The sequence below is a fragment of the Oratosquilla oratoria genome, chromosome 35 (assembly GCF_046742065.1).
Source record: "Oratosquilla oratoria isolate Oo_2021 chromosome 35, ASM4674206v1, whole genome shotgun sequence".
Taxonomy (NCBI): Eukaryota; Metazoa; Arthropoda; class Malacostraca; order Stomatopoda; family Squillidae; genus Oratosquilla; species Oratosquilla oratoria.
In genome coordinates, this window is record NC_134811.1 from 497828 (window position 1) to 507827 (window position 10000).

Consider the following 10000-nt stretch of genomic DNA (forward strand, 5'->3'; position numbering starts at 1 on the left):
ATCCATTTCCACCTGTCATCCCAAGCCATAAAGTTATACAATCTTCTCTTAAAACAACTAGTAGTTTCAGCGCTCACTAACTACATCATGGTTATCAAGTCTATTCCATTCGTTAACCACTCTGTGGGTCAACCAGTTTTTGCCTCCTATTTCCTTCTTAAATCTTAATTTGTCCAATCAAAAACCATTACTGCGATTCCTGCCCTGCTGTCTTAATATGATGACCTTGTCTGCATCCCCCTTGGGAAAGCCCTTGACCCACTCGAGCGTGGTCCAGCTGAGCGGCAGAGAGAATGAGAGGCGAAGGTGCCACCCCGGGTGCCGGGCGGGGGGCAGCGGCGAGCTAATGAAATATGAATGAAAGTGTTTCCTATTCTGGGCAACGCGTCGCCTGTTATGTAAACCGTGAATTCCAAACTGGTTATGGAGAGGTGCGGGGGTGGGGGGAGGGGGCGAAGCTTGACCAGGAGTGTGTGGGGGGGGGGAAGGGGTGAGAGGGGAAAGGGGTGTCGAGGTGTTGCTTCTCAAAATGGAGAGAATTTTTTTTTAATACAGAAGCAAGTCAGCTGATGTGAAAACGGTATCGACTGTTTCGTTCTCGTTTTCTAAAGTTTTTGGGATCTTGAGGTTAGGTAAGGTCAGGTCATGTTTGGCTAGCGTAGGTTATGTGAGGTTAGGTTAGGTCATATTTGGCTAGGGTAGGTTAGGTTAAATTAGGTAAGTTAAGGTCAGGTTAGGTCAGGTCAGGTTAGGTTAGGTCAGGTTAGGTTAGGTCAGGTTAGGTTAAGTCAGGTCAGGTTAAGTCATGCCATTCTAGGTTAGGGTAGATTGGGTGAAGTTAAGCTAGGTAAGGTGAAGTTAGGGCAGGCCAGGCTAAGTTAGTTTAGGTTAGGTCATGTCAGGTCAGGTTAGGTCAGGTTGGGCTAGGTTAAGTCAGGCTAGTTCCGGTTAGATCAGATGGAATCAGGGGAGGTTAGGTAAGGTGAGGTTAGGTCAGGTTAAATCAGGTTCAGGTCAGGTCAGGCTAGGCTAGGTTAAGTCAGGCTAGTTCCGGTTAGATCAGGTGGAGTCAGGTCAGGGTAGGCTAGGTTCGGTTGGGTCAGGTTATACGAGGTCAGGTGAGGTTTGGTCAGGCCAGATCAGGTCAGGTCAGGTTAGGCTAGATTAGGTCGTTTTTGTGTGCAGGTGATGTATTCAAAGGCGGTGAGGAGGTTGAAGAGGAACCACCTGAAGAAGGGTTTCCGACGTCTCGGAAACTGAGGAGAAAGAGGTCCTCGACTTCGTACCAGGAGGTTCCCCGAAGTCAGATCAAACCTCACGTGAGGACGAAGCCCTCCTTGGCACATCATTTCTTCGTTCATCTGAGCTTGATCAATTACGGCAAGAACGGGTTTACCCACAGTGGTTAACGAATGGAACAGACTTAGTCACCACGTAGTTAGTGAGTGCTGAAAATTTCCCCTCTTTTTTTAAGAGGAGATGAGATAACTTTATGGGTGAGGGGGATGACAGGTAGTAAGGGACATAGAAGCCCCCAGTGTAGGCCTTATGGTCTCTTGCAGTCTCCTCCATTCGTGTGTTCTTATGTTGTTCTTATGTCGAACGAACAAAAATTGCACAAATGAAAAGTTTTGTCTTCTCATAGTGTCTTTCTGGCCAGCTTCTCACCAGTTCTATCTCTTTCAGTCTCCCTCATCCTAGACAGTTGGCTTTATTTTAGTTTAACTTCCCCTATCAGGAGGCAAGGACGGTGCCCCTGACAGAGTACCTTGTAGCGTGGAGTTTAATGATCCATGCCTTAGGTCCAACTCGCTGGCGGCAGATTTCGTACTGCCGTCACCTCGACCTCCGCCGCAAGTACCGACGCTCTAACCCGTTCGGCCAGCGAGCGTCATCCTAGATGTTGGACTAAGAAGGCCACGATCATGTGTCGGGTGAGGCAGGGGCGCCATTACCTACGCGGTTACACCATCATTATCTCACTAAATTGCCCCAAAAAAAGTGTTTACGAAAACAATAAATCCATCGGAAGAACATTATTTACTCTATGCAATCCGCGTGTCCTAGATTATTAATGTGATGCGTAACTCACGTGCAGCAAGCGCGTCTGGAACGATGGAAGAACAACAAGTGAATGGAAATGGTTTTCCGAAATGAGCGTGGCGTGACCGAGGGAGGTCACGAAAAGTCTGAATATCAAAAACAGTTTCTCCAGTGATGGTTTTCGCGCGTGGTGTAAACCTAGCAGTAGAGATAATCTCGCGCATACATAAGAACATAATAACATAAGAATTGAAGAGACTGCAAGAGGCCATGAGTTCTACACTAGGTAGCTCCATGTCCATTACCACCTGGCAACCCTATCCATAAACTTGTTTATCTTTTCTAAGAGCCAACTCTTTCAGCGTTCACTACTGCTTGGTTACAAAATCTATCCCATTCGTTAACCACTCTGTTGGTAAACCAGTTCTTGCCTATTTCCTTCTTAAACCTAAAGTTGTCCAATTCAAACCCATGACTACGACTTCTGCCCTGCTGTCTTAATATGATGATCTTGCTTGCATAACTCTTGTTAAAGTCCTTGACTCATTTGAATACATCTTTTTAGATCACCCCGCACTCTTCGTATGTGTGTGTGTGTGTGTGTGTGTGTGTGTGTGTGTGTGTGTGTGTGTGTGTGTGTGTGTGCGTGCGTGCGCCTGCGTCCGTGCGTGCGTGCGTAGGTGTGTGCGTGTGTGTGTGTGTGTGTGCGTGTGCGCGAGTGTATATTTCCTATATGAACCAAACACCCATTCCAATGTACAATTTCATCTAAATCTTTTAGTTTATGTACAAAACCTGGCGACCGTTCAATTCTCCCCTGACAGTCAGCCATTTGGAGAGACGGTGAATGAACAATTCGCTGTTCTTCAAGTCATTTGTTCATGTTTTCAACGTAAGCTTGTTCTTCGACGTCCTCACTCTTGAGTTTCTCATCACGTTGGGGAATTGGTTTTGTCGAATCATCAACTTGCAATAACGAACCTTAAGCCTCAAGACTCACATATCCTCACTTTGTTTTTCTCCTCTCTCTCTCTCTCTCTCTCTCTCTCTCTCTCTCTCTCTCTATATAATATATATATATATATATATATATATATATATATATATATATATTACAAAGGATTACAAAGGCGGAGCATGCCGACAGGAGACCTTTTGGTTCATATCTAGGTCGGATGCGAAAAAACCATAATAATAATAAATAAAAACTATAATAATGTAAATAACAGATAAAATACATAAATAAATGCATTGGTAAAGTTAAATAATAAACAGGTAAATAGTAAATAATAAAAAATTGACATATAATTAATAATAAATGAAAATCAAACAGACAAGTGATAACAAATCAAAAACAAATAATATAAAATAAATTATAATCATTACAGCATCTTGCTTAGGTGTTTATCTAAATGATTCTTAAAGCTTCGAACTGAACTACATTGCACTACCTGTGCAGGAAGTTCATTCCATTCATTAACTACACGGTTGGCAAAGTTGTTTCTACCTACTTCCAAATTTATCTTTCCCTCCCTCTCTCCCCTACCTCCTTCCTTACTTCCTCTCTAGCTTCACCCCTTTCCTCCCTCCCTCCCTTCTTTGTTTTGTAAGAGAGAGAGAGAGATATAAACAGCGATAGACAGAGACAGAGAGCGAGAGGGAGTGGGGGACGGGATATTTGAGGTTGAGATGTTGTTGACCTCCCCTCCCCTCCCCTCCGCTGCCAGCCGCAGTGATCGAGTTTACTCAACGCCGAGTCTCAGGTCACTCCTCGACCCCTCGACGAGGGTGACCCTCCCCACCCCCAAACTGACATACTTGATTCTGGCTGAGGATCAACGATTATATTCATCTGAGGGACACGAGAAGGTCCTCAACGAGCCGTGACCCCACTAAGCTCAAAATGTGCCCTCAGGCTGAATAAAATTGCCTCATATTAGCCAGAATTGAATGTGTAAAGGGCGTCACTCTATTGAATAGACGGATGAGGCTCTCCTCTTTGTATTTTTTTTATATAATTTTCATTCTATTTTATTTTTTATTTAAGTTCATTTCATTTCATTACTTTACTTTATTTTACTTTATTTTACTTTATTTCATTTTATCTGATCTTATTTTGTTTTATTTATTTTCATTTCGTTTCATTTCATTTCATTTCAATTTTATTTATCTTTTATTTATCTATTTTTTGAAGTTTGTGTGGCTGTCATCCACCCGAACGTGGCTGCCGTTGACCTTTTCCTCCTCCTCCTCCTCCTCCTCCTCCTCCTCCTCTTCATCCTTGACTTCTTGGGTCATTGGGTCCACAATTTGTGATGGAGTCAGGTCACATATGTTTGTTTCGCTTTCTTTTATTTTATTGATTCCATTTTCTGTTTTTCGTTGACGTTATTTTGCCTAATCTATTTTGATTTATTCTAGTTTTTATTTTATTTCGTTTTACCCTAATTATATCTTTATTCCCTTCCATTTAATTTTGTTATTAATCTAATTCAATCTATTCTACCTTATTCCATTTCATTTAACCTTAATTTTTTTGTTAATTACATTTATTTGGTATTATATGGTTTTATTTTAATTCATTTCATTCTATCTTATTTCTTTTCATTTCGTTTCAATCTATTTCATTTCATCTCGTATTGTATGTGTCCTTTGGTGGTGCAACGGGCACTCGCTTAGTCGTGGGTTCGAGTCCTGCACGCTTTTCCAATTCTCATCAGTGACTGTTTGTTGCCTGCAGCCACAACAGTCCCCAGAGTGCATCATGGGGCAAAAGTGACGGCTTCGGCCGCAGATACTACTCAGCGCCTCCTTGCGTAGTGGGCTCCTCATCTTCTCTTTTTCATCAGTGAACCAAATGGTCTCTTCCCCATTAGAAGGAGACTCACTTGCCAGAGAGATCACATACAACAAATCTTTATTCATTTTTTTATAATTTTATTTTATTTATTCATTATTATTTTTTTTTCACTTAGGACTGTCGTTTTACTCATTTGCGTAAGCATGTATTGTTGAAGGAGTCGTTTCAACGCCGCGAACTCCCCCTACCTATCAGGAGACTAGGACGGTGCCCCTTACAGAGGAATTGCCGTCACTTCGACCCCCGCCGCAAGTAGCGACGCTCTAACCCTCTCGGGCAGCGAGCATCATCATGCTCTGCATTGTAAATACAGAATTGTTATCATTATTTTTCATTGTTATTGCCAGGTAACATAAATTCAGGTATTTCCAAGCAATGGAGAATACTGGCATGCATACCAGAGAAAGAAGAAAAAAAAATCAACAACCACCGGAGAATACTGGTATGCATACCAAAGGAAGAAAAAAAAAACAATAAAAAATCTACAACCACCGCAGAATACTGGTATTCATAACAAAAAACGGGGAGGAAAGTATAAAAGATAGATAAGGTATATAAAAAAGTTCACTCGTTAGAGATTAATGGTATGCATACAAATAAATAAATAAACAAATAAATAGATAAATAGATAGGTAAATAAATAAAATAAATAAATGAATAAATAAATAGATAGATAAATAAATAAATAGATAAATAGAATAAAAAAGAAATATCTCCAAGGTCATGTCACCTTCGTTGATGAAGCCGAACAAAAACTAATGAAATGAGCGTGGCAAGGCGCATCGCTGCGAACAAAATGAATTGGTCACAGACGAAGTATTACGAAAAAAAGAAGGTGAAGATGAACACTAAGTTGAAGGTTTTGTCACAAATGAATAGTCTGGAATGCCATTCAGAGTTGTTGGGTGAAAGCATCAAGTTAAACACGAAATTATTTCTTGTTGTTGCTTTGCGCTTTGAGCTCTCAAAATAAGCACCAAAGACTACTTTTGCCTCACAAAGTGAAAGAGAAAGTACTTGAGAACGAGATAGATAGGAGCAATACTTGAGAATGAGAAAGAGGAAGAGAGAGGGAGATACTACTTGAGAAAGAGAAAGAGAGAGAAATTTCTTGGTTCAATAAGATATCGCTTGACGACATCGTAGAAAATGTCAACATTTGTATCAAAGAGTAAAGATTCCTCTCCTTTTCTTGGCCGTGTTCTTTGCCACTCTCAACGAACCTGCACTTAACACTAGAATCCTCTGACAAAATACTTCCTTTTCGACTCACTTATCACTACTCCCTCACAATATCTCCCCTTCCCTTCTACTCACACACACCTTCCGTTCCTTTCTCACAATTTTCCACAACAATCTCACGGTTCTTTCTCACGAAATCCTCAGGCTGACCTCAGCTCTTCCTGCCTCACGTCTAAAACGCTCCTTCTACTACGCTTATCACTTTCTTATGGATTTCTGTCCATGTTTGTAAGTTGATTCTTCTTTTGTTGCTTACATAACCCTCGAAACGGTGTAATCAATTACTGAGAAGGCATTCAAACCTTTATGTTTGTGAAATCATGCGCCCAATGGTGTTTGTGTTTCTTTCATTCTTCTCGTATATTTTACTTCCATCTTTGATATCATGAAACGAGTGTCATTCATATGCTTGAGCGTGGCGTGTGTGTGTGTGTGTGTGTGTGTGTGTTTGTGTGCATGCATATGTTCTTTTGAGAATACATGTTGAGCTTGTCCGTATACATCTACGAGTGTGTGTGATCGTAACAGTAATCTTTGTGGTTTCTGCCAAATTCATTTGGATGTCATGAAATCCACAGCTGACATGATTTGTGTACCATTATTTATTTTGAGAAGAAAATTCTCTCGTGTCAGTTTATACGTTTTAACTGGCAAAAGAAAAATATTGAATGAGTTTAGCATCATTAGGATTTAATTAACAAGACAACCAAGCCAGAGACTTCAATGCACCTCAGGTCGTTTGAGTCCACTTTACTATTCTTTTCCACAATGGGCAATGTACGTTGTTCTTTTAGAAACACAATTGTTTCTTCATTATTCAAAGAATATCAAAAAAGGTAATCTTGAAACCTTTTTTTCTTTTGTTCATGAGGGTGGGCTACACATATAAGGGTATCTTTTGCAATCAAATTTGATTAGCTTATCGTGGTGGATAAGAATCTACTTGATTACTTCCTCTTTTTTCTCTCTCTTAATTCCCACACTCTTTAATTCTTATTTTATTGTTCTACGTTTCATGTTTATAACATTTCTGGCGTCTTGCTGAGTATCACATTTTCGTTTATTTATATTTTTCATTATGTTTTTTGTGGGTTGCTTCCAAATAAAGATACTTCTCGGGCATACACTGCTGATTTCAAAATATGCACCTTCCCTCTTTAACTATTTGTTTTAATTCTTTTTTTTTTTTTTTCTAAACGCCGTGGCCGAAGTTGGAAGAAGGAACAGTCCAGGCTGGATGAGTGTGTGGACTCTTGTTTTCAAACTAGGGGTCATGACCCTGTGAAGATTGCGAGACTCGAAGTAAGGGAAGGGACGGGGTAGGGGGCCGTAAGTATCTTCTAGAATAGAAATATATATCTAATAAATTAATCTAATGTATATTTTGCACGTAGGGGGCGTGAGGTATATTCTCGGTAGGACGAGGAAAAATATATATAGCTAATTAATTGTATGTATATTTTGCATGTAAAGGGTAGGGGACGTGAGGTATGTTCTAGAATAAGAAAAGTATATATGTAGTTAATTCTTTTCATGTATATTTTCCACGCTATATGAAAAGTTATGCTCTTTTATGCTATAAGAAATTATATAAAGTGCCCTCTATTAAAAATTTGTGAAACCCAAAAATTTCCAATGTTTGGAACAAAACGGCCTTGATAAGATATTGAAAATAGATATATGTTTGGTAGATAAAATCTTGTCTTTGACTTACATCCCTTCAAAATATAAACTGTCTCAGTTTAATGTAGGTCATAAAAGCCGCATAGATACAGTCACAGGCTTTGTAATTATTATCGGTATGATTGTTACTCTTTTGTACTCTCAGCATTTTTTCAATTATATGTAAAAAGATACTCCCTCCGCATTTTTTTTTTTACAAAGAATTACAAAGGCGGAGCATGCCGACAGGAGACCTTTTGGACCATATCTTGGTCGGATGCAAAAAAGTCATAATAATGATAAATGAGTAAATAAATAGATAAAATAAATGAATAAATAAAAACTGTAATAATGTAAATAATAAATAAAATACATTCATAAATGCGTAGGTATAGTTAAGTAATAAACAAATAGGTAAACAATAAATAATAATAAATTGACATATAACTAATGATAAATGAGAATCAAGCAAATAATAATAAACAGACAAATGATAACGAAACAAATAAACAAATAATATAAAAGAAATTATAGTTATTGCATTTTTTTACATTTCACATTCGTAAGATCAACTGTAGATCCCACTTTCGGAGAAGAGAAAGAATGTACGAAGACGCGTATATATCACGATCACTGTCTGTGATCTTCTTCAGCGTGAAGATGATCACAGACAGTGATGGCAATAAACGTTCTTCGCACAACATCGTCTCTCTTCTCCGAAAGTCGGACCTACACTTCATCTTGCCAGTGGGTTAGAACGTTTTACTCGCTTGGATATTCACATTCTATTTCAACTATATTCCTTGAGTATGTGTAAGAAATCTTTACCATTTTCAAAGGTAAAAAGTCCAGCATTAAAGTATTAGTACCAAAGTTTGTTTTTGCTTCATGTATCATTGTTTTAGGATAAAAAATATGCATTGACTTTATATCATACCTATTTATGCATGTAGATTTGAGAATATCTAAAATTATGTTGAATAACAACTTGAGAACATTTCGAGTTATGAACGGCCGTTCGGAGTGTAACACGTTTGTAAATTGAGGAGTTTCTGTACACAAACTCTTCTACAAGTGGACTTTAATGAAGCACCATTTATCTTCTAACATGCATTTCCACACGACCATATTACATCCCCGCTCTGTCTAGTTAGATCTTAAACCTAAATACCTAATATCTATTAGAAATATCCCTAACAAAAATTTACACAACAAATCATCTTCCACAGTTCAGGGAACTTGGTGAAATGTAAGTCTGCCCTGAACACCGCACTCTTCGTCGCAAGTATACAAAATGAGTTATATCTGAGCACAAGAAGGTAAACCTATTGAGAGGGTGTGCAGGTGCCAAACTGTGAACATCCGTGTTAAATCTCATCTCTTATCTATTTGTTTACTTATTTTTTGTTTCCTAACTTATTCACCAATCTCCTTCCTGCTCTAATTCATAAGAAAATCAAACCATCTAACGAGGGTCGAGGCGCGCCCGCGCGTCCGTCACGCCAAGACCATTTCCTCGCACTTCCGTGGCGCAAATGTTCAATTTTCTTTTGCACACTTGAATTAAACGTCATGAACTCTTTTAACATAGAGTCCTCCTCTGCGATACTGCCAGTTCATGCTTCGTGAGCCCCTCCCATGAAGAAGGTCGTCCTCATCTAAAATCCACTCTTTTCCAGGTCACTACCACCACCACCCACCTTCAGATACGCTTCCTCGACATCTTGAACACAAACCTGGCCTCATTTGCAACACTCTGTCATTGGTTTCCCATGATTATGTGTGTGTGTGTGTGTGTGTGTGTGTGTGTGTGTGTGTGTGTGTGTGTGTGTGTGTGTGTGTGTACGTGCGTATGTGTGAGAAAGGCAAGTGATGCGGTAAGAAACTGCCAAGTATTGCAGAAAAAACGACGTTGAAGAGGTCAAGATATACAGGGTTGTGAAATAAAAGACCTGGAACAGGTTACAAAAAAAAAATGGTCATGAAAGACTAGAAGAAAATGAGGACAAGAGCAAATGAGGACATAACAATACGAAGGAACGAGGGAAAGGGAAGGGGAAAGGGAAAGAGGATGGGGAAGGGAGAGGGAGAAGAGAAGAGAGAAATTGGAAGGGGAAGAAGAAGAAGGGGAAAAAGGAAAGGAAAAGGAGGAAAGGAAAGGGAAGAAGGGAAAGGGGAATGGGAAAGGAGAAA

General features: G+C 39.5%; 1 protein-coding gene across 1 annotated transcript in view; it reads right to left on the minus strand.

Moving 5' to 3' along the window:
- The window catches only part of LOC143018481 (uncharacterized), a 26570-nt gene extending 24618 nt beyond the window's left edge, over positions 1 to 1952 (minus strand). Inside the window, exon 1 of the mRNA XM_076173853.1 lies at positions 1874 to 1952. Coding sequence (XP_076029968.1) covers positions 1874 to 1952 — 79 coding nt within the window. The remainder of the gene's footprint in view (positions 1 to 1873) is intronic.
- Between the last annotated feature and the right edge of the window lie 8048 nt (positions 1953 to 10000).